General features: G+C 34.4%; 2 protein-coding genes across 2 annotated transcripts in view; one reads left to right on the top strand and one right to left on the bottom strand.

Moving 5' to 3' along the window:
• The window catches only part of LOC147074361 (uncharacterized), a 55,459-nt gene extending 29,001 nt beyond the window's left edge, over positions 1–26,458 (bottom strand). Inside the window, exons 1-2 of the mRNA XM_085943622.1 lie at positions 25,644–26,458; positions 16,502–16,606 (exon numbers count right to left, since the gene is read on the bottom strand). Of these exons, the coding sequence (XP_085799748.1) occupies positions 16,502–16,606; positions 25,644–26,402 (864 nt within the window). The 5' untranslated portion in view covers positions 26,403–26,458. The remainder of the gene's footprint in view (positions 1–16,501; positions 16,607–25,643) is intronic.
• Cks30A (Cyclin-dependent kinase subunit 30A) overlaps positions 1–26,846 on the top strand; it is a 204,656-nt gene that overhangs the window by 140,931 nt on the left and 36,879 nt on the right. The window lies entirely within an intron of this gene.

Genomic DNA, 26,846 nt, shown 5'->3' with positions numbered 1-26,846 from the left:
TTTCTCGTAAAAACAAAATCTGTCAATACAAACCTTCACTCTGTGGAGGTCCATATATGATCCTATTAGGTGTGTGATGTTTTTGAGGACATTGTACATATAGCAGTACAATGCCCTGGCGGTGGGTAAGACGGAAGAGCTTGGCAAAATTTTAAAGTTCTTTAACAGAATTAATTGAAGTGAGGACCTAATCGGCGGATCAGATGTCAAGAGGCGATATGACAGCGAGTCGCAGTCAAAGCCTCGGTAAAATAATAAAAAAATTTCGAAACAATGAGCGATAAAGATACATTGCATTTCAATCGATTAGATTGATAAGAACAATGGCGCGATAAAGCAAATCTTTATCAAACGCATTCTCAGCGATGCATTATGCATGCTTATTAATACTAATTGATAATAATACAATGATAGGCTCAAACCTGCGGAGCTATAACACTCGCATTAGGTTGTGTGTTGTTATTAAATACACCAATATGTAAATTCGAATCTCACCCCATTGACTTTTTGTCTAGTGGAAGGTAACCAACCCTACGAGGTTACTATAGGTTGTTAGTATATTTTAAAGTGTGTCACAATGGCATGAAATGAATTTCTAGTAACCATAATAACGTCAAATGAAAATATGTATCCGTGCAATAAAATTCTTTAGGGTTGTGTACATAATAATAATATTATCATGATTCCCTATTAAAAAGCAATTGTTCTTCATTCTTTGACACTTTCTTACGCACGCCGCTGCTTAGAAAATAATTATTATGCTGATAAAACCAAAAAAACATGTGAAATTTAAGCACGGCATAATAAAAAAAGTTAAATAATGTAACCATCCAAATTTAAAGTGCCAAGAAGAGTGTCAAATTTAACTCCATGTTAGAAGACGTTTTCCATAATATTCTCATTATTAATTCAATTTATATTAGGCGAACAAAGTGCGTGCTTCAAGCAATAACTGAAGAGAGTGCGTAGGTAGATATTTTGCAATTTATTTTGAATTATGACAATAGAATTAGTATTCTTTTGCTGCACTGCAAGGTTAAAACCATTGGCGTACCCACATACAAATAAACCTAATGGATACATGCTTTTGTCTTGACCTCTGGGCGGATTCGTTACGAAAATCGCAAAGGCGTAACGAAAAATAATGTCACAAAAGTTGCGCGGCCGCTAGAGACTCCAGACGGCCGCGAGCGGCGCTTCGGGGAAGACGTGTAAACCCGCGCCCAGCAATTTATTTTGATTGATTTTATTTTGATTTGATGAAGTATTAACAAATTTCAAGCTGTTCTATGTTTTTTCTTTAATACTTAAGCAGAGATTATTTTTGTGGTCTTGATAATGTGCATGAGCAGCTTTTATTAGGTATGTAAGGTAAGTTCTCTTCGTCAAGATGGTTTTCTGATATTCCTTCTGAGAATAATGCACTCTTACAATTAATAATTTAAAAAATATATTTCCACCTTCAACACCGTTTTAGAACATTTTTTATGATAAATGTAGAGTTGTCGTCACTTCATAACTTAGCACTCCGTCATATATTTTATTAAATATATTACCTACATATTTATTTATTACTACATATTTAATGTAATACAAGTGAATACCATTTGATCTAATTTATTACGAGGTAATCAGTCTAAGAGGCGTATCAGTGCAGTAAACAATGAAAAAGTGCAAAATTATAAAGCGTATACTCTATGAAAAGTAAATAGTCGTATATGATTCGTTAGCAAAAAAGATTGGCATTTTTTCTTTTGAATTTGGACAACCAGCATTCAGAGAATCAGTAGGCAAAGCATGTATCCTTGTTTAATAATTTTAGCCGTCAGGGTTTAAGTAACCATCATCTGAGTGGCCTAGTTTTTCCTATCAAGGTTTATCAAGACTAGAAAAATTCTAAGCCATAGAATTCAGAATCAGATAATAGAATACAACACAATAAGGTTTTTTGATACCAAACATAGAGGGCCGCCGCGATCTTATGTGCAATGTGTGTGACACACGGGTGACCAAATCAAAAGGCGGCCGAAAGCTCAATAATTTCTGATATTTTTTAATCTATACGAAAATAAGTGAATGCGACGTATTTTGCACCATAATTTTTATTCTCATACGAATGTTCATGAATTTTTATTTTACGACGCGGTTGGATGTCTGGAGAATGTGTAGTGCAGAAAATTAATGTTGATGTTTTTTTTTTAATTTCTTTTCATTATGCCTTTATGGCAGCATTAGGGGTTGCAATGTCGGAGTTTCAAGATCAATAAATCAAGAAGGTGTTATGTTTTCATCAACGGAAATCCTTACCAACGGGTTCCGATCCTTCTCGTGATCCAGTGGAAGGTTCATGTCAGTAATAAGACTCGATGGATGTTAATCTTCAGAGATGTTTATTCGTCAATACTCAATTTACAATTACATGGTGTATAAATAAAAGGGAAAGAACTCAATAGGGTTCGATCCGCAGTGAAACAACTCAGAGCAGAGCTGAATTATGTTTGAACAAGTTGAATGGTCCGAGTTGAATAAATCCAAGGATCATTTACAATTAATAGTATTAATATGAAATAGTAAGTAAGTAATATTAGTGATGCTTAGTTCATGTACAAGGGTTTATATGTGTGTAGTAACACAGGATTATATGTGTAGTAAATTGGGGTTGATCAATAATATAATATTGAGTAGGTACCTACATCGTAATAGTCGAAATCACACCGATCGAATATTCTTAACAATAGTACATTATTAGTAACTTATGCTTCAAATACACTCTATGACGACCCGTTTCTTATGTTGGCGTCCTGTGTCACGGGGTGTCACAGAGTGTACATACGATGTCATAGCTGTCATACAATATGTATGTACAAATATCGGAATGGCATAGATTTGATCATAGACACTAAAACGCTCTTAGCATATATGTGCCCGATCGTCATATAGTCTATTTGAACCTTTAGGGTGTCGATGAATTAAACAAAAGACAATTTATTGTCATTGGGGAGATATTATACAGAGGGGTGTTACAGATCCATAACAAATGCATTTACTTGTGACAATTTTGGTATACATTTTTTTGATTTTTGCATAGTATGTACCTCATATAACAAGTATTCATTAAAAGGGTAATTTTTAATTACGTATTTCATTTAAATTAAAAAAAATAATTACTTGTCTCAAGTTAACCTTACTTGAGAAAAAGGCATTTTTAGTACAAGTGTTGAATAATTTTAAACAGTGGGACAGTTACTTGGGACAGATTAAATAATTTAAGTAAGTAGGTACCTATTTATTGGATAATTTTTTATGTTTTTTTTTATTTAAACTTTTAAACAGTTTAAACTTTTAGACAATTTCTTTTGTCTCAAGTAATACAGTTGTTCCGAATCCATACTGGAGCACTATTCGATATAAACAAACAGATTTTTTTAAAAGATTTTTAGGATTTATAGTAGGTACCACCCAAAATTTTTATGTATTTCATAATATGAAATATTATAGAAATCGGTGTTTTTTTAATATTTAAAAATACCTCGTCGTCAATGAACGTCAATTTTGATTTAAAAACATTTTTCTTCTTAATGTTTTTAGATAATAATATGTAGGTATTAATTATTTTTGACACTTCAAAATATAGCTGATTATCAGTAAGATGTACTAAATTGAATATTTCTTATTCTATCGCTAGATGCCTCCAGTAAATCGACAGTAGCACTGCACTGTAATATTTCTATATTAAAATTATATCATTTATGCCTATAATTATTATACAAGCACGCCCCTGCATATTAAAATAATTAAACATTAAATCATTACTCCGAACATTATTAAGTTGAGTGCTCGTAGGCGTGTGGCTTATGCATAGTGCTTCTAAGAGGGGTTTGACGCTCATTGGAATTATGTCAATTACACGTGTCATGTTAACCGTCGCTGGACAATGTTTTTTTAATCTGGCAATCCCATATTTGGATTATACAAACTCATCAGGCATCATCTTTTAAAATAACTAAATTAGCTCTAAAAGTAATTCCCAAACATTTTTTTCCTCAGCCACTGCGACACAACTACATTAGACAGAGTACCATGTTCCATCTTTGTCTATGGCCCTACAAGGGGGGCTGATAGAGCTATAGCCAGTGGGCCCGGGCTTTGGGGGAGGCCGGCGTGGCGGGTCGACCTGATAAGTGAGATAAACACACATCATAAAATTTTCTCTAATGAGAAAAGAGTCTTAACATTTTAAAATGTCTAATTGTGTGATGCAATTTTTGATTACTGTGTGTCGATATTCAACAACTCTATAAATCAATTCTAATTATGGAGTTGAAGCAGCAAGAGAGGTACTGTTAAAATATAGCAGTTATTGCAACAATTACAACCAACTTATTTTAATTGTTTCAATAAGTGCTAATACTTTGATACAAACCTACCCTAAGTTTGATAATATTTATAACTTTATCCCTTTAGCGGTCGACAAAGTATAGAAAAGCTCACTGACATCTTTTATCAAACATATGAATTAAACATATTATATATTTTTCCTTTCTCTTAAATAAGTTCTTATAAATCTCCACAGATGGATAATTTTTCTAATGGATTCAAGCTCTGAAAATAGTACTATTTACAGAGCTTGAATCCATTAGAATTCAAATTCCGTCAAGTACCTTCAGTCGATGGTAATAGGGTAATTTTTCATTTGAAAATAAAATTGAACTACAAATAATAAATTGAGCTACAAATATAAACAAATAAAACTACTGGCGTATCCCGATTGTATGTCAACAAATAGTTTTATTAAAATTATAAATAAATGAAGACAATAAAAAATAATGTTCTCCGACAAAAATAATTAGTTCTTGAGAATAATATGTTGGTATAACAAATAATTATTGCAATTATGCATTGTAACATGCGTATTTTGCAGAAGATGGCGGTAGTGTACAATTCATCATTAAACATGCGAAAAGATTTTCGATGATTTCTTATGTACGTTATTTTTTTCAATCTCGTCTGGAGGTTGGATGCCATTAGGTGAAGCAGTGCCCACCACCTTCCCTAATCTGTGGTTTTTACTCTTTGGTGAATCTGCTTGCTGTGCTTCGGCAAGGCACTTCCGCATAATTTCACCAGAACACTGGCTAACGCCGCCGAGGACATTATAATTATTGGTTCCTTTGTCAATTGACAGGAGGGGCTGCCAGGGGGCCTCAGGCATCCTGGGGCGGGGCGGCCCCCCCTGTTCCTTGAGCAAAGCCCGAAATACCTAAATAGCGACGATAACCTCCTTTTGAAGTAAGTTGTACACAACTTAATTCAAATAACTTCACATCCATACCGGATGTGGGAAAAAATGCATCTGCTTTTTCGATAGGTAGTAACTGCAGGGATTTACTAGCAGCAATAGTGAGAATTTTTTAAACTATTGTGACAATAAGTTTACATGTAAAAGTGCTGAACTGTCTCTCCAATCTCATTCTTCAAGAGGAAGCGAGACGCGATGTTGTCATTTTATGGTAGTTGATACTATTTGACAGGTCGTAAAAATCGGTTAACCTCAAAATGAGTCTCTCCGCGATGTTGTTCGTTTTTTTGCCTACTGCACAGGCGCAGATCGAAAAACTATTAATACATGTTTACAAGTGCATTTTCTTGTTATGACCGCGAAAATACGTATTGTCAGCAGTAAATCCATGCACGTGTAAACGGGGTATTATAGCGCTTGTACACGTGCATGGATGTATTTGCACCAATAGTGTGTATTTTAAACTACTGTTTACACGTTTTTAAAAGTACTGACTTGTCTCTCCAATCTCATTCTTCAAAAGTAAGCAAGACGCGATGTAGTCATTTTATGGTAGGCACTATTTGACAGGTCGTAAAATTGGTTAACCTCAAAATGAGTCTGCGCGGTGTGGTTCGTTTTTTTACCGGCAAGTTCGCCATTATCGTTCTACTGCGCAGTCGCAGATATCGAACATATCCTAACTGTAGCATGATAATTCAGAAGCTTCTGGACTTTTTTTGATTCATGCATGCCATTTTACAACTTGCATGAAAATACATGTTTACAAGTGCATTGTATGGATATATATAAGTATACATAATTATGTATATCTTGGTATGGCCGCGATAATACGTATTGTCAACAGTAAAACCATGCGCGTGTAAATGATAGAGGTTTGAAAATTTTCGACACTTATGGCTATGAGGAGTGTTTGATTCTGAGGTAAACGAATAAGCAATCTTTTAATTGATATAGAATGTTCAAAACAAAAAAGGTAATTTATTTAAATAGTTTCCTGTCAGATCAAAGAATTGATTACCAGAGGATTAAGGGGATTAAGGAGGTGAGACGATTAATGAATCTGCAATCAAATCCTGGTGAAACCTCGACACCTATAAATATTTTATTATACTAATTACCTTGATTCCAAATTTTGAGAAACCGAAACCCTTTAAAATTGTAGAGCTCTAAAGGTACACTCAGTGACGTCTCATGGGGGTAGGCGGGTCATACGTTGTATAGGGGCGGCGAATAAAGGAACGAACATAAATATTGAGAGCAGTGGCCGTTTTCAACGAAGCAGATGATGCGGTCACTTCATTAGAAAGTATTAACATCATGGCCCCTACAAGGGAGAGGGCTGACAGGGCTCGGGCATAGGGGGGGGCTCAACCCCGGTCGATCAGATAAGTGAGATGAGCTCATATCACAAATTTGCTCTAAAAGTTAAAAAAAAAAAAAAAAAAAAGGCCTGCGGTGCTATTTTTCTTTCAGACTATTAACATTTAAAATTATTTGTTTGTACAATACACTCTATATTTGACTGTTATATGTCTTGATTATTCAAGTTGGTGTATTCAAAGATACAAAAAGACAACAATACACTGGATAATTGTAGTTTTACCTCATAGTGTCATACGCGCTACTGTAAAGCGTTACCTACACTGCCTTTAACCTTAGCGATCAGCTGGGGGTCCCGCTAAAGATCCTGGCCCAGGGCCCGCTCCATAATGTGGGGGCCATGTCTCTGTCCCACGGTATAATACATTAAAAAGATAATATAGATGTGGTGGGTGATGGAGGAGAAGCATGAGGGACCATGTTTCAAGAATAGAAGTAACTAAGTCACCCAAGACGATCCTCATCAAAAGACCTAACAGAAAAAAGAGTGTTGGTTGACCTAAAATAATGTGGTACGACTGGTACCTCACAGTAATGATACATAGAGAGCGGCTATTGTTCGGCAAAATGAAGCCACGTTTCTTGCGTACACAATAGAACCTCGATTTTATTATAATCAATTTAACTATGAAATGTTATACCATCGTGTTACTTCGCAGTACGGTACGGCTACCAAATTTAAACACAACAATAGTTTACCGTATTATGTTCTACTCGAGTCAGGGATACCGAAGAAGATCCTCGAGGGAACTCCAGGGGGGGAAAGGCCAATGGGAAAGCCACGCACACGATGGGGTGACAACATTACAAAAGATGCCAACCAGCAGCCCGATTTCCTAACTATCGTCTCGTGTGGCACCAGACGACATGACGTAATTGTGACGTCAGCCAATACACGCTCGAGCGGGCGGCATGTATTGGCTGACGTCACAATTACGTCATGTCGTCTGGTGCCACACGAGACGATAGTTAGGAAATCGGGCCCCAGCTGCTAAAAATCATGAACTGGAAAAGACGTGCGGAGGACCGTTCCGGTTGGAGGACGGCGGTGGAGGAGGCCAGGGCTCGACTTGAGATGTAGCGCCAACGAAGAAGAAGAAAATAACTAAAAATAAATACCACTAACTTTATATTTAACACAAAAACAATAAAATTCAGCAACACGTGCCCCCAGTTTTTAAATGAATGTAATCAGTCAAATCCATATTTACCGGCGACGTTTACAAAAAATATTTAATTCAACCGTAGAAATTCTATCTTACTCTAACGCGTAGTGCGCATAGTAGTTACTCATTCGCACTTATGGTTTCTTTTTTGTTCAGGCCTTGTGTGGTACTCAATGCATAGGGGCCGGGTAATGGAGACAACTCTTGACTGCAATAGAAGAGTAGCTGATACATCTCTTGGAGGCGACCAAGGCCCATATTATTGGGTTATAGTGATGATGCTAATGCACAATTAATGACATAGTTCAGTCCGCCTTGCTGAATAAAACTGGCGCTTATGTTGTCGTTACAAACAATATCATTTGTAGGGCCGGATTTACCATTGAAGCGGCCCTGGGAGGGAGTACACAAAAAATACTAAAATTTAATAATTTGAGAATAATTGTTATATAAAGAGAATATAATGGGCGTTGACAACGTTACGTACATAACATACACAATTTTCAAAACACTTCTGAGAAATATATTAGGTATAATCAATAGAAAAAACCTTTTTTTTTCGAAAAAAGGTAAGACTCCACCCCGCATTATCGAATCTGCATCTCTCGGGTATTGCGCCCACGCACATATACCGCTATGCTAAAGGAGTCATACTTAATTGCGACAAATTTTAACTAATGGCTTTTTTTAATATTCTCCGATGCGTTTTCCAAGATCGGCTTTGTATTTTAAATCAAATTATATTTATATAATTATATAATATATATATATATATATATAATATTACTTTAATTACTAACCGACGTCACGGATCACTCCAAGATTTTTTGTTGTAACTTACTTGAACTAGCTAATAATTTGTAATTTACTATTTTTTTTATTCAACGAATAATTCACAAGACTGAAGAATGGTCTATGTGCGTGGGCGCGATACCCAAGAGATGCAGGTTCGATTCCTGCGGGGAAAAAAAGATTTGTTCTATTGGTTATAATATTTTTTCTCAGAAGAGTTTTCAAAATTATGTATGTTCAGTAATTAGAATGCTACATTCTTAAATCTTGTGAATTATTCGTTGAATAAAAAAATAGTTGATTACGTACCTACATACATAACTTCCAAATTCCCCGAAACAAAAAAATGCTCCCTTGGCCCTTAGCCTATTTATATATAGACCCATTTAGCCTAAGGTATAATATTATTTTGTTTGTAATGTAGGGTAGGTATTAGGTTTTTTATATTTTCTCTATTTTTTCTGCTTGACTAATGGATTGATATTTGAAAGCAATCACTAAATTTTAGATTAACTACATGGCTGGAAAATATTTTAAACTTTTTTTAAATATCTGACTGGAAATTTTTCATGTGCTTATCGTGTCATGAAAACTATTATCGCGTCATTAAATATGTATGGGGTATGTGTCTATGGTTCTGCGATAGGTAAAGAGTTTATAATTATTACTATTTAAGGTTGGTATAATAATTAGTAATGAATACTAGTGAGAATTAAATATGTAGACACTCAAAAACTCAATAAACAAAGCATTTATAATACTGGTATATTATTATATTTTTAACACATATCAACGATGTGGTAAGGTGAAAAGTTTGACATAATCACCTCTAGAGTTCTCCATCCCGAATCTCGAGAATTGAAATTTTTAACATTTCGGGAAATCCCGGATCTCAAGAATCTTTTCTCGGGATTCGGGATTTCTTTATTATCAAATATTAATTGAAAAAACGATTTTTCTATATGATTAAAGTGGATAGAAAATACAAAACGTTCAAAGACTGGTCGCGGTATTTAACACAATTATGCCAACGTCGACTCAAAATGAGCGCAATTTTTTAACATCAGGGAATTTTGTATCTCAAAAGCGTACGCGATTGTCAGACGCAGCCATTGACAGTCTGTGTTTTTTGAAATTCTATTTTAATTACCTAGTAATGTTTTGAATTATTTTTGTTTTCCTACTTCTATTTTGTTTGTCTTCTTACTTTTTTATACACAGATTTTAGGATTTTACAGGTTTTTTTTTTAATTTTCTCGATATCTCGAGAATTCTCGCGAATTATTTTTCTAGAAATCCTGAATCTCGAGATTGAGATTGAGATTTTTTCGGGAAATACCCAACTCTAATCATCTCCTCGCGAGTTTTATCCGACACTTTGTTGTCACCCCACATAATTTTATGCGCAATCCCGGTATTCCACAAATTTTTAGATTATGAAATCTGGAACTCCGGGACATGGCCCCCACATCCTGAAGCGGGCCCCCAGGCCAGGATCTTTGTTGCCCTTACCTATCGCTAGGATTAAAAGCAGTGTGACACTCTACGAAACGTTTTCCAAATGGTGTTCCGGCGCATATTCTATACACAAGACTGCTTTCGGCCGCTACGGCAGATATCTAGGGTAGGTTTGCATCTAAGTATTAGCACTTATTGTAACAATTACAATAAGTTAGCCGTCTAAACAGTAAAAACAGTTTATCTTGTTCTAAAATTTAGCATTGCCAAGAGAGGTGGTGTTAAAATATAGCAATTACAACTAACTTAGGGTATTCAGAGTGTTTTTAGCGATTTTTTTGTATTTTTCAATAAATCCACTAAAGTTATGAAGTTTTTGAATGTCGACACAATATAATCAAAATTTGCAACACACAATCGCTTATTTTAAAATGTTAATATTTTTAAAGTAAAATAGCGCCTGAGGCGACTTTTTTACCATTAGAGCAAATTTGTGATGTGTGTTTATCTCACTTATAATGTAGTCGCGCCACAATCAATTGCTAGAAGGAAAGGTATTTTTCCACATTAACAAAAAATAGACTCCGTTGATTAACATTGATTATGTTCCTATAACTAATGCTAATGGAATATATATATTTATTATAATAGATTTAATTTATAAGTGATTTAGCAATAATATATAGTAATTGTTCAACGCGTGGTGCTACCTGTGCTCTTGTATGGCTGTGAGACATGATATCTTACTAAGCTTCAAAGGTCTCGGCTTTTGAGCTTTGAGAATCGATGTCTCCGCCGAATCTTAGGAGTACATTGGTACGACCGCGGTACAAACATCCGAGTTCGTGAGCAGACACAGCAACCTTCGGTGATTGACGTAATCACGAAGAGACGCTTTACGTGGCTGGGACATGTGTTCCGGATGCCGCCAAAGAGTGCGACACTTTATACCCTTGTGGCACAGCCTCAAGGGCTCCGTATCAATATATTATTTTATTATTATGTGTCGATACTCGACAGCTCCATTATTAAAGTAGATGTATTAAAAATCGCCAATAATTCACTGTATAAGTACCTACTCTTAATTTGAACTAAAACATAATTTGAAAAACGTTAATGTAGTGTTTCACACTGACTTTAATCTTAGCGGTAGGTAGAGGGCCCCCCAAATATCCAAACCCGAGGGCCCGTTTCAGGATGTGGGGACCATGGTGTAGGTACACCGAGTGCAATAGACAAAAGACCGATAAACGAGAAATTAGGCTGTGAAGAAGAAAAAGAGCCTATGGGACTAATTTAGATTCTCCTCCTTGCCCCCCCCCCCATATTAAATCCTGGGTGCGCCACTGATTGTTGTTGTTTTAAATCCGCCTATTGCAAAAGTCGACAAATCAAATTTTTCTCCATTTTATATTGGCACGAGTACTTTTGAAATACAACTTTATTGCTGGATTTAACAAGCAAATAATTATGGTGCTCAAAGTTTGTAGGTCTTGCCACCAACATTGAGGATTTGAAGAGAGAAAAATGCAATTTAATTTCACAACAGTGAAATTGTGGGGCGCTCTAAAAGATCTACATAAAATAGATACTACGATTTTCAATACATATTATGGAATAGCTTTCCGAACTCATATTCGAGTCTACATAATAATATGTGTGTGAATAATCATTTTAATGTTTATTGCCAACTGAAATTTAATGTCAACAATAAAAACATATAATATTAAGTAATTACGTTATTTTTATTCGGGAAATCTTCTTCACTTAATAAATAAACAATTATAAAATTATAAAATTATACAAATTTATATAAAATTATACAAATTATAAAATGTAAGTAATTAAATCATTTTAATAAATAATAATATTTATAAAAATATACGTATGGCTCTCGAAATTTTTTTAACCGCTGTGCCACTCATATTTGGCTCTTTTGGTTCACGAGTTTGCCGACCCCTGGACTAGGCTAACTAGACTAACTATGTGGGCATGGAGATTTTTGAAGCGTTGGGAATAACGTTAGGAAACACTGCTAGATATAATGAAAACACCGTCCTCAATAATGGGTTAAAGGATACGAAAACAAATCTACAAAATGTACTTATTTGCAATAGCACCTGCTATGGATGAATCGCGGCGCACACTTTGAAAAACTTTGCGATAAATGTTGTGATTGTACGTCATATTAATATTAAAGTTGAACGACAAAATTGACATGCACCGTGTGTCGCCAGAATTATTTTTAAATAAAATCAATACGCATTGGTCAACCTGATATTGTGTGAGAGATTCGCCGCATAAACTTGCTATAAATTGAAAAAATATTTTTTATTATGTACGGTCAGGGCCGCAATAAGGAAGAGGTGTACGTCAAAGAGTTTTGACTATACCAGTGATTCCTAACCGGTGTGTTGAGAGCGATTCGGAGGTGTACCGCAGGATTTTATAAAAATTTCTTAAATATAAAAGTTATAAGTACTTTTAATAGACTTTTTTCATAAATTTGTTTTGTTCGTATTTAAGTAAGTAAACTAAAAAAAATCACCTTAGGCTCAATTTTCTTTGGTGTTCGTCCATTCGCTGCATAACTTTTAATTACTTTTTAATTACCACGTTTAAATAACATGCTAATTATATCTAATGGCAACGCACCAGTTGCGTTGGACGCAGCGAATGGGTAACATGGAAAAATGTGCTTGCACGACAATATACATTTGTCGATACTTACTGAAAAATATTCTTTTCACTTATTTTAGCATTTATTGTAATTGTAAAAAATGGCTCCTGATGACCATGACAAAAATGTTCCCATGAATAAACAGAATAATGTTAAAACAGAACATGAAAAAACAGGACATGACAAAACAGAACAGCGATAAATATACTTAACTATAACTTTTCAGGAAAACTATGGTAACATTTAATATTGAAATTGTTGTATCTCTGCATTATGTTGTACCAATAGATTTTTAATAACACTGGTTTTCAATACCTACGCCGTAAAAAATCAAATTATATTCTTTATAATTACCCCACTCGGTGTTGCCGGCAAGCTATGAATATCTCGTCTTAATCAATCAAATATGTTCAAATTGCTTGGGTGACTAGGTACAACGAAATAATGAGTTTAATAATCCTGTGGAGTTGTGCATGATTATCAAAAACAAGCAGATAATGTATAGAGTTTTTTACGCAGTATGGCCAACATGCAGTGATTATATATATATATTAAATATTTATACATATTTCGTTTATAAGCTTATATTTTATAAGTATTTAATTAATACATAGATACGACAAAAATGAATGTTTTATTTTTCCCCTGGCTTTTCTGTTTTATCACTGTTCTGTTATATTATCGTGTTCTGTTTTGTCCGGTTACCGACAAAAATATAATAAATGTCATGCAAAATACAAACTCAAACTGAGTCAAAGTTACGAGCCAATTGCAAAGTCTAATGGAAAGTTTGCCGAATATATTTCACTGTATTATATAAGTAGTAATGTTATTTTTAATTACAATTAAAGGTAAACTACTGCACGTATCTATTGACAAACTAATACATTTAAAATGTGTTATAACCACAGGCATCGGATGTTCCACAATATGGTTTTATTCCCAATTTCAAATGATGATGCTTAAAATAATACCCTTCCATGATATAAATAATATTTTCTATACGACCATGAATTAATATTGATTTCAAGGTTGAGAGGGTATAATAATAACACACACATCCTTCCTACGAAGTCGACAGATTAGCCAGATTTAGCTCACAAAGATACCCAAAATAATTTTGGGTATCTTTATATTATGTATATGTATATTTGCTCAGTGAGGTTCGCTGATTAAGAATTATTCTTAATCAGCGAACCTCACTGAGCAAATGGCCCCTTAAACGTAATGCCGAAAAGAAAATGTATTTTAATGATATTTTGAAAGAATAATAATTCCATTTCATAATAGGATTAGTGATGATAATAATAATATGTATAACGTAGGGCAATCGCTCAGAGTAATAATATAAAGAGTGTAGGTATTGTTCAGCAAAATGAAGCCGTGTTTCCTACATATACCTAACGCACAATAGAACCTCAATTTTATTATTATTAACTTAACTATGAAACGTTATACCATAATTTTGCTTCTCAGTACGGCTACCGATTTTAAACACAACGTAGTGAACCATATTTTCTACTAAATTAACGAGAAAATAATTACGACACACTTTATATTTAACACAGAAACAATAAATTTCAGCAACACGTACTCTCAGTTTTTCAATGAATGCAATCATTCAAATCAGTATTTACCGGCGACGCGTACAAAAATATTTAATTCAGCCGTAGAAATGCTATCTTATCCTAACGCATATTGCGGAGGTATAAGCGTGCCGAATGCTTTCTCACTCGTACATATGGTTCGTTTTTGTTCAGGCTTTGGGTAATAGAAATTTTCCGTATTATAACACCAAGAAATATAATAACAAATCAAATCACAACATAAATAATATAAAGGTATTATGTTTAGTCTCCCTTTACATTTTTCCGACAGTTTTAAATAATATTGATCTCAAGTGACGTGTCTGAAATTAATATGCAAGAGGCTCATTGAAAAAATAAATTTAAAAAAATGTCGCAGCGCACTGCAGGTATGTCTATGTAAATTAGATTTCAGCAGAGTATTTATAAAGGTCAGAGTTATATTACTTTTGTTTATAAAAGTCTCTCAAAATAACGATAAAATGCATTATTTATGCAAATGAATATGCAAAAAGCTTGCAGAATAGCTATTGCAGTCACTCTACTACGGAATGTTTGCCGCTTTACGGCAATTATTTATGTTTAAATTTACGGTATAAAATCATTAATTTTACATTAAAGAAATTTAAAAATAAGTTGCAGTTCTGCACATCAAATTTGACCTAAATTATTTGTAAAATTAAAAATAGTTTTTTCATCAGCTAAATAGGTAACTGTACGTCGAGGCCCGATTGGAGTATACGCGCAAGGCCTCTGGCTCTAGGTATATCATTTTCCTCTCCAAAAAGAGGTTGATTATCAGTGTGAATAATTTACTTGACTATATTAAATCATTTTACCTGACATTTTAATAATATAACGAAACTGCTTATCTAGGTACCTAATCAAGATTAGATATTAGAAATTTTTAAAAGTTTTTCCAGTGCATCAAAAGGCCGTGTCTACAAAAATCATCAAAAGGTGTATTATCACTGCTCTAGCCACCTACTCCACTGATGCAATATCTTTGTTGTGAATTATTATGAAGCGATGGTAACCAATGTTAAAAATAATAATGATTCATAATATAATACCTATATCTGGGTAAGGGTAAACTAATATTGAACACCTTGGTTTATGATGACAATAATAATAATAATAGTATTATTGTCGTGGGACACTCAGACAGGTGACATAACGAAACAACCCTCATTCGCGATGTCAGTGTCTAGATACAATACTAATAAATTATTATGTATGCTATTGCATTATAATGGATTTCAACCTTGGCTACTTCAATACCTACAATTCAAAAATCAATGATAGTTATTTGTTTGCTGTGAACTTGAAAGTTGTATTATGACAATTACATGTCAAACAGTACCTAAGTTTTGATTATTTTCGAAGAATACATAATAATAAAATTAGTATTACCTATGTAAAATTGACTACTTATTCGTATCATGGCGCAGCGTTTCTCAAACGAGAAACTTGCAAACTCCTGCACAGACAAATGGGCGCCCATTATCAAAGTGGGCGAAAGGTACCTTGTTGTTTTTTACAGGAAGGGCGAAAAACTGTAGTTATACTTTTGACAATGTATATTTAAGTAAGTATTATATTTTTCTTAATATACTATAATCTTTCCTAAATACTTTTAAATAGTAACAAAGCTCAATTTGACATCTAAAATAATATGATCTCGGCAACTTTTGATACTGAATATTCAGTTCAGCCGTTTTTGATAATAAGTGATGATCTTTTGGCCGAGTTTGAAACTAATAATGAAGATGGCCGTTGTTTGACAAACATCATTGGCATTCATTTTTACCGAAACTTATTGGAGTATTAATATTTTTTTATTAAAAACTTGAATGAAACACGGTTAAAAATTGATACATGACGACAGGTCTTGCAGACGAAAGATGTGTTATGGCGGCCATATTAGATTTTGTATATTTTTAGGCCTGTGATTGGCTCGTCAATCCTTTGGCCGTTTTTTATATCAAAATCGTAGTCGTATTTCAATGAATGACAAAGTTTAATGTGCACTATTTATGACGGATCTCGACAGCCTACCTCTACCCTTTGTCACTGGTATATACTTACTGATAACACGATCTTTCCGTAAAATTATAAAAACAACGATAAAGCTCACCTGGTGCTCTTCGCGGCGCCTGTGTGGATGCGTCTGGGTTCGACGTCTCGGCGCTTGGGGGATCTGCCGACGCTCCTGAGCACCCCCTGGACACGATTCTCGTCTCTGTAACAATGTTATTGATATCAGGATTTATAATATTATCATCGGTTTCAGCACATATTGATAATGCTGATTTACTAAAGGTACCAAGTTAATGGATGTTGATCGGGCTAACCTTCTACCAACAGCAAGTATACTCCGAAACGTAGAAATAGCGGACGAGTTTGTATATCTGGGATCGACCATCAGTGGAAAGGGCGGGTGTGAAGCGGAAATAAGAAAGCGCACACAGATTTCAAAAAATGCGATGACACGTCTTACCGGGTTTGGGTCGAAATCCCGAAGCCCGGAATCCCGAAGGCCGAAATCCCGAATGCTAAAATCCCGAATGGCTGAAATCCCGAATGGCCGGAATCCCGAAGGCCGAAATTCCGAGAAATAAAAAAAAATACAAACCGTAATAATTGCACAATCTTAACACTTATCTTTAAGAGGACGTTCTACAGAATTGGCCTTGAGAATTGAAAATATGATTTTTTAACATGTGGTCCATAATATCTGGTCTACTAGTTAATATAAAAAGGTCGTGTCAAAGTTGTTTGTGTTAATAAATTTGCTCTGTGACTGATCCGACTCATATTTCACATTTATTTCATCAGGGCTGTCGAAGACATAAATCATAATATATATTTATAATTTTAAATTTTTATTTATAATATATATTATTTAAGTTTTGTGCATCTAATGCCGGTTCCACACTGGCAACAAGTTAATTTGCTGGCAACCTCGTTAGATTTTACGATAATTATTGTAAAATTTCTTAAGCAATTATGGTAAGTATCGTAAAATTTAATGAGGTTGCCAGCAACTTGTTGCCAGTGTGGAAATGGCTTAATATCCACTGTGGTTCACGTAGTGGCATGGACCTGGGGTTAGCTAATTCAGGAAGTCAACACCCATGATAGAATTTTTTCCAGTTTTGGTTGCATTATATTCCAAAACTCTTCTGTAAAAATCGTTTCCGAGTTTATAAATGGAAATTTCTCGGTGTACATAGTAAACAAACCTACAAATAAAAAAAGACAAAAAGGAACATACTGATTCATCGCAGTAAAATCTGGTAATCAAATTCGCCATTTTGAAAAGCGACGATTTTGCGTAAACAAATATCACGTGGTCTGTACGTGTGCGGCAAACTTCGAATGTGTTTGTAATTTTGTGCAAAGTGCGAATGTAATGTTTTCAAATAATTGATATGGATTAATTATACCATCGTATTATTTTCTCGAAATCATAAACATACTATAATAGTATTTGAGTATCAACCTATGTTCAATTTGAATTGGGTTATAATAATAATATACCCGTATATATATCAATAGTATGTTTGCTACAAAATCCACCCAAGTTATCAGTACGTACTTGCACAGGTTTGATTAAAAACCATGATGAAATTAACATTTAAAAAATATGAATGCTTAATATTATTTTGACAGCCCTGTTTTCTGATCGGCTTCATCTCGCAGGTGTTCATAAAATAATAATAATTCTCCGCGCGGCAGAAATTATCAGTAATAATAATAATATTTCTTGAAATAAAATCTCCGATGATTAGTGATTTTTGCGAAAAGATCGATTTAAATTGACGTAGTTACGACGCCGAGGTCCTTTTTATACTGAATTATATTTGAACGGCAGGCTCTTCAGCGGGCCCTTAATTGCGCAATTTTTACAGGAGAGACAAAAACCCGTTTGTTTTACAGAAAAATGGTTTTTTGTCTCTCTTGTAAAATTTGCGCAATTCAAGATAAGTGTTAAGATTGCGCAATTATTACTGCTTGTATTTTTTTTATTTTTCGGGGTTTTGGCCTTCGGGATTTCGTCCAGCACCCCGTCTTACCACTATAATAATATGGAAGGATCGGGGAATTTCGATTGCCACAAAAATTATGCTTGTGCAAACATTAGTGTTCTCTATATTTTTATACGGAGTCGAGTCATGGACCCTGAAGGCAAGGGAGCGGAAGGAAATTTATGCCTTTGAGATATGGTGTTGGCACCGAATGCTTCGTTTTTCACAGGACGAACCAGTCAATCATCCAGAGACTGCAGATAAAGGAACGGCTCTCAACAATATGTCTGAGACGAATTCTGCAGTTTTTTGGACATAAATATTGTCCGGCGCGGACTGGACAACCTGGAAAGACTGGTGGTAAGTGAAAGAGCTGACTGGGGGCACCATTCATTCTGCCCTGCGAGAAGCGGAATATCGAGAAGGATGGAAAATCTTTGTCGCTCAAAGGATGAAAAAATTTAAAAGTGGTCACGATCCTCAGCCATGAGTGTACGACCAAGAAGAGACTGATGGAATAATACAGAGATGTGAGATGTGAGGTGGGTGGGTGTTTTTCTGATCAAGAACATTGTTTTACTTACGCAACAAATTCTTACGTAGCGAAATATAAATGTTTTTTTAACCATTTTAATGTAGACCTCAATAAAACATATTAAACCAATTATTACAAATGTAATTTTTGGAATTGGGTACAACATTAAATTTGTGAACAAACAAATCTCTTTACCATGAGTAAGTTTTAGAAAGAACAAAAAATTTTCTTCTCGACTGACTTAAAATAGAAATCTGCTTTAATATATAAATGATATTTATTTCGTATGTCGTACTTTATATCGTCACCTCAATACTACAACTAGATAACTTTGATTTGGTCATTGTTGCGAAAATTAAATTTAAACTAACTAAACTAACTTGATTAATAAAAATCTAGGTTAAAATTATTATTTAAAATAAAAATGAAAAATTATGCCTGTTTAATTGGAAACAACTAAATAATGTTTAATTGTATGAAAAAATATTGTAGATATAGGTATTATTTTATTGAAGTTATACTTCTTTTGGTGCGTTTGGGAAATCAGATCAGAGTGTATTTTTGGCGTGTGACATGACAACACATAATTTATTTTTTCACATGAAAAAAAACGCACTCGATTGGATGCGAACCACCGATTGTTCGGTTATCAGCCGAACGCACTACCCTTACGCCACGGTATGATACTGCAATCGTGACGATTATACAGTATAATATTATAGTTTAGAATTGTTCCGTTACCTAGGCAGCGAATTTATTATTGTCGGCCATTTGCAATTCCTTACGTAATCAAACGATTAAACATCAGAGTGACAGTTGGTACTAAATAAAAACAACGAGAAACCATTATATAATTTAGTACATGGTTTCCCAAACTATGGGTCGCGACCCACCAATGGGTCGCGAGCGAATATTGAGTGGGCCCTAGCCACTGTATACGTGAATTAAAAAAAATAGGAAGTGATAAATTTGATATTTCATTCAGCTATTTATAATTCCTAAAAATTGAAATTGATCAAACGGATCAGACATTTTTGCAATTCACGATAAAATTCGAGCGTTCATGAAAAGCTTATGTTGTGGAAAAGTTGTATTGAGAATGGCAAGTATGATTGTTTTGAAACACTTGAAACTTTTATTATTGAAAATCAAGTGCAGCCTAAGATGAACGTACTGTCTGAAATTTCCAGTCATTTATCACTGTTAATAAATAACTTTGATGACTATTTTGGGGAAGAGATGAAAAAGTTTGATTCATTGCGTTGGATTTGTAACCCATTTCAAGACGACTTACCAACTAGTATGTCAACAAAAGCAAGTGAAGAACTCATTCATTTATCAAAAGATACGTCACTGAAAAATAGTTTCAATCGTAAACAGTTAACGAAATTCTGGCTCTCAGTTGCTGATAATTATCCTTGCCTGTTCGATGAAGCTATGAAAGTCCTCCTCCCCTTTACTACCTCATATCTATGTGAGGTCAGATTTTCGGCTATGGTTAACATTAAAACTAAATACCGAAATAAATTGGATATATCAAACTCACTGCGAGTTTGTTTCACAAACAACTAAAGTTGAAGTTGATGCTAAAACTGTGTTGAAGAAAAAGAAGAAACAAATACATCCTTCCCATTGAAATAATTTTGTAAAAAAACCTTGCAGGTGTATGTATTAAAGTAATAAGTTTTTTTTATTTAAGTTTTGCTTCTTATTTCAACAGTCTTTCATTCATATTGGTAACACTTATAAAAAATATTTTTTTTACTTCAATTAGAACAAATAAGACAGCATTAAGTAGTTCCACGACTCGCCACTAGGGAATCTGAGCATTACCAATATGTATGCCCTCTTTTCTCTACGACAGCTAAGAGGTGGGTCCCAAGATTGGAATTTTTTGTTAGATGGGTCGGAGCCCAGTCAACTTTGGGAACCACTGATTTAGTATATAAGTTAAAGTGTATAGAAATAAACCAACGGCGTTCCAATAAGCGGTCCTTTTTCTTGAGTGTGTAATTTAACAAGATAATTAAGAGCTAGTCAAAGAATCTAGTTTATCACAAGTTTTGTTTTTGTTTTGTCACACCAAAGAAGTATAACTTCTAACGCGCGTACATATGTACACACACACCGATTTTTGTATTTAATGCATCTACGGTTTTAAAGTTATCTAATATTTTCAAACACAAATTAATACAATTCCCATTAACTTCTGACTTACTTAGTTGTATCATTTTGACGATGAGGAAATGTAGAATTATATTCAATAGCTATCTCAAAAACAGTAAAAATCAAGTTATCTAGTTGTAGTATTGAGGTAACGATATTACATTTCTGTTAGATTAAAATATTTTTAAGCCCCCTTCTTCCCTGTGTGGTGGCCACGTGTTATGTAAATATCGTCTGAATCTTAACAATCTATAGACCTAGAGTTTGTAAGAATTGTCTAGATATAATATATTATATTATATCTCATTATAACGCCGTGTATTCTCACATCTTATAAATCGACATATTATTTCTATTTATTGTTGTAAACGTCATCGTTTCAAATTGAGTAATTTTTATTACATTACAATTGACTCGTAACATTTTACGTTCAGTCAGTGAAGTACGTTTTTTTTTAGTAAACAGACCCTAATTATTATTAGTCTTTCAATAAAATCTCAACGGCATCTAGATATTTTATTTTTTATTTTTCCATAGTAGTTATGAATTGTGTTTTTGTGCTGTCTTTGGTATTTGAGTCTGACAAAAAATAAACTCGTTATTGATATATTTGTAAATCTCATAATAATTATGCGTTTATGTTTATGCTATTAGGCTTTTTATAATATCTTAAATCTGCCGCCCTTCGACTTAAGCGTCAATTACATTGAGCTTCTTTACGAGCTGTTTGTTGGCGAATTTAAAAGCGGGCGATTCAGCTACTGCGATTTGATGATTACACACAAAACTTTCCATTCGCTGAGAAGCCACAAGCCAGCGACTATTTTGACAGAACGTAGCTCGTTTTTTTACCGGGAGGTTGCTACTGCGCTCTACTGCGCAGACGCAGTAGGCCCACACGCCGGCGTGTAGCGTGTAAAGTTGACCGGCTTTCAACTTTTCTCGGTAGAGTGTTTACAACCTGCTTATTAGCTTGTTCGATGATTACACTGGGCGACTTTACAGGCATATTGTAAATTCGCCAACAAACAGCTCGTAAAGAAGCTCAATGTAATTGACGCTTAACTGCCGCCCCTATGCGGCACATGGTCTGCCTGGCCTCCCGGGACGTAACTGCGTTCTGTACGTATTTGCCATGCTATAATATTATGTATTTCAGGATGATATGTATTATATTATTATCTGCGTGTTTTTTTCATTTTTTTTTTGCCAGACCAACACTTGCGGTCCTATTATTTATGTAAACTAAAAGTGGAATAAATGTGCAATATAGGTTTGAAACGATTGCCAACCACTGTTGTTATCTACCAATTCTCGGTGAAAAGCCATTATGTAATGAATTATACAATAAAATATATAAATTAATCTAAATAAATTCATAAGTTAATAATATGCACTACGTTCGATGCAAATAAAATATAATAGGTAATTTTATTGTTATTTAGATTCTTGGTTTTGATTGAGTACATAATATCAGTTTTGTCATCCTTTTCTATGACAATTATAGTGCAATTTGTACTACAAAGTGTCAAAACTATAGTGTTTCTGAAAAAAACAATGCACAGAAACATTTTTCGTCTTGAATTCTTGAAAATTATAGTATTTTTACCCCAAAAATACATATTTCACCGAATCAAAATTAAAGTAAATAAAATTATAAAACGGTTGAATTAACGAGTATTCATTTTTAAATATAAATTCAGCTGATATTAATAATTGTCAATTCGTGGCGTAAAACGTTGTATTAATTAAAATAAAATATAACATCGCTATCTCAAAGCAACAGTGGGATAAAGTGAAAAAGGTCGATTTTGAGATAATTGTGCCAATCGATTGCTGAAAGCTATACCAACATAATGAATCACTGAGATACAATGAATCATTGATGAGATGTTATTCAAAAGTTATACTCAATGTAAATGTAAAAATGCTGCTGTTACATTTATTAAAATTGTCCTGTAACTTCAAAGCAACAGTGGAATAACTGAGATACCCTACTGTTGATAACGCTATACAAAAAATCCTACCATCATCTATTATAAACCGCAGAAAAAACAATATGAACAAATAGTCAACTGTTTCATTTGTGTGACACAAACACAAGTTCAATTATCTCGAAACTATTATTTTTGACTTATTCCGCTGTTGCTTTCAGATAGCGATATGTAGACAAGTCTCAGTGCCTATTCCACATTATTTAATGAACATCAAGACACGTTTCGTCCGCTTCAATCGGACATTGTCAACTGATACCTACAATCACACAGCTATTTATTTTATACCTTACAATTTTTATATAATGTACTCGATGTTAATGGATAGGCATATCAAAGTTCGATAGATATTACAAATACGTTCATTTGGGTAAACAGTTGTATCATTAAAAGAAACCCTTTTATAACAATTAGACCATAATGAGGTAGCAATACGAAAAAAAAACAATCTTAATAATTGTATGGATTATTATTATAATAGTACTCTTCTACTGAATTGATTGCAATGATTGATGGTGAAACAGCGTAACCAACCAGGGCAGCATCATGAGGTTTTGGGAAAGTAGGGAATGGAACCGGAATTGAGCCCTGGAACCATGAGAACCCCTTAATTATTTTATACCTTTAAATATCTCCGGGCTCAGGAAGTTCCATTGCGTTGTCATTTTTCATTTTTCATTTTGTAATTTTCTTATTTTATTGCTTTGAATATCAATTATATTATACATTTTTACGATTTACAAAAAATATGGTTAAATATTGACAAAATTAAGGTGGGCATCCTTATTCTCCACCTGCGCATCTATTCTATACACAAGACTGCTATCGGCAGCTTCCGAGGGTAGTTTTTCATAATTATGTTTGTAGGTATCTGGTATTATAATTGTTATAATAAGTTAGCCGTCTAAACAATCAAAACTGTCGATCTCACTCTAAAATTTAGCACAGCCAAGAGAAGTGCTGTAAAACAATATTATTACACAATAGCACTATAGCATTGAAATTGCTACAATAAAGTGCTAATACTTCGATACAAAATTATGAAAAACTACTCTCGATAGCTGCCGATAGCGGTGTAGAATAGATGTGCTGATAACGATATCTTCAATATGATAATATCAATCTAGTACCGTTAATTGAGGTTACTTTACCCCAGTGGAGGTAACTTTAGTCCACAATAAAAAAATGTTTCAAAGCCATCTGCCAATAGGCGGCTCTCGTGGTGCAGTGCGTAAGGCGCTTGCCTTCCACCCGAGAGTTCTTGGGTTCGATTCCCGGTCAAGACAACACAATATTTATGTGTTTTTCTCAAAGCCTGGGTATTTGTGATTGTTCAAAATTACTAACAACCACCTTGTACGAAAAAGCATTGATATGGTTATTAATGATTCTAAAAAAAAAAAAAAAAATATGATACTCAACCAACACTAATCTAATATTAATTTTCATTCAAATGTGACTCTAATATCCATGACTAGATATGTAGGTAACTCTAAAACCGGGGTTCCGATTTTTGATTTGATGTTAGGCACATAACCCCATCGAAGGGGGTTCTGACTGCTCTGCTTGAAAAATAAGAATATTTTCTATGACTTCCGGACTGCCATCCGATTTTTTTCTTTCAGAATGAGAAATATAAGGGGTTTTTAACATGCCAATATATAATATATGTACTTTTATATATTGGTACTTGGATTTTCAAAATTATAGGGCCGAGAAAAATATAATGCGGAAGCCGGGAGAAGGGTCAAAAGCGACATTATTTTGAAAACAAAAATAAATATATTTTACCATTTTGATTATGCCCTACTAAACATGGGCCCGTGGACTTTTGCCTAATTCTAATATGTACCTATTAAGTCTGTATACACAATATGATAAGATTATCAACACCATGTCAGTGCCGTAAGCGAAACAAACCTCCATTCCATAAATCCTACTTTTAAAATTAACTATGTATTTTATTCAACATTAGCAATTAAATAATTTGCAAGTTCAAGTTAGTTACAACAAAAGAACTTGGAGTGATCCGTGACGTAGGTTAGTAATTAAGGTAATTTAATACCTACTGTGATTTAAAATAAGTACAAAAGCCGATCGACAATAGTAACCCAATTTAGAAAGCGCTCCAGAGAGTGTTGTAAGAGGCATTAGTTAAAATCCGTCGCAATCCGATAAGATTCCTATAGCATAGTGGTCAATGCACGTGGGAGCAAATCCCGAGAGACGCAGGTTCGAATCCTGCTGGGTGTCGTATTTTTTTCAAAAAGATTTTTTTTATTGGTTATATATTTTTCTACTTTTAAAAGTTGTACAATGTCTCTTTCATTCGAATCCCATCCAGTTCTACAAACCAAGTAAGTAAATAATGCTTTGCCTTTTCAATACATTAACAAACCATCAGAATAATTCTGAATATTCGAGTTCATCACTGAATTATAATATATATTTCAACGATAATTTAATGTTCTGATCAATGGTGTGGTCGTGCTCATCTGAAATTAAACATTGGATAATAAAATTGTAATAATACATATACTGGACGTTTCTTACCTCTCTACACTTGGCTTCGTGAATGGAAAGCGACGCACTTCCAAATCTTCGTCCACAGTGTGAACACATCATAGGCACTCCAGCAATGGCCGGTTCAGTCACCCTTACTTTACACTCCTCATTCACTATCACTGGATCCTGCGGCGGAGCACGTTCGGGATGAGCATGGAACCTCTCAGGACGCGCAGCCCTTCCGCAAGAGTCACAGGGAGGAGCCAACGGACGACCGGTTGGGCCCGTAAACACTTCATCGGCCTTTCTGATCCCTCTTCTATCGGCCGCTCTAGCGTTCCATCCTCTTACTGTGGCTAATTTTAAAGGTGACCCATCTCTCCCTGAACTGCTCTCTGAAGAATAACCGTTTCTTGTAACCTTTTTAGCCACGATCATAGCATCTTTAACGGGACTTTTTCTTGTTACAATTGAAACTCCAAGAACAGCGTCCGATATTTTAGGTTCCTTTAACGACTTCGTTTTAGTTGGTCGTAGGTTTTCGTCATTTTCTCCTGTGTTATTGTTAACAAATCTTCTCTCATTTTTTCCTGTCAGCGGAATCCTCATCAAGCGGTATATAGACAGGAGTTCTTTACTCATTAAAGACATATCAATTTTACCCAATAATGCAATATCTAAAAGCCGAGGACGATCCAGGGTGGCCGTTAAAGGTCTCGGCCGTCTCGGACGACGCCTGGTTTTGACTGCAACCGCTGAACTGGTCTTGCCATCGTAGTTTCCTGGGTCGTCGAAGAACGTGTTCATCTTGACTGTTAACGCTTTGCGGACGCCGACGGGAGATCGGCAGGTCCGTACTGCCACTACTGATGTGAAACTCTTGTTTCTCATCGTTCAACACCCAATGTGGTATGATTCAAGTTTCACCCACACAAAAATATTATTGTATTGAAAACAAACAGCTTTTTCTATAATGTTTACGTCACTGTCTGATCATTCTAGCGATGACACATTATAATTTATCACTTATTTAGACACAAACACTACCTTCCTACCTATATGTCATCTTAAATAAATAAAAATATACCTACTCTGTATGTAGGTAAAATTTCAAATTCAAATAATGTTTTGTTTATTAAAATCGTGACATGTTCTAATTTCAAATAAACAATAATGAATCACCGGTTGTTGGCCAGATAACCATTACAAAATAACGAATGTGTTTAATTAGTAGGTAATTAATTTTCTGCT

This window comes from Rhyacophila brunnea, unplaced genomic scaffold (assembly GCF_057557595.1).
Source record: "Rhyacophila brunnea isolate RB1 unplaced genomic scaffold, BYU_Rbru_1.0 scaffold_16, whole genome shotgun sequence".
Lineage (NCBI taxonomy): Eukaryota > Metazoa > Arthropoda > Insecta > Trichoptera > Rhyacophilidae > Rhyacophila > Rhyacophila brunnea.
This window is presented reverse-complemented; position numbering and strand designations above follow the sequence as displayed.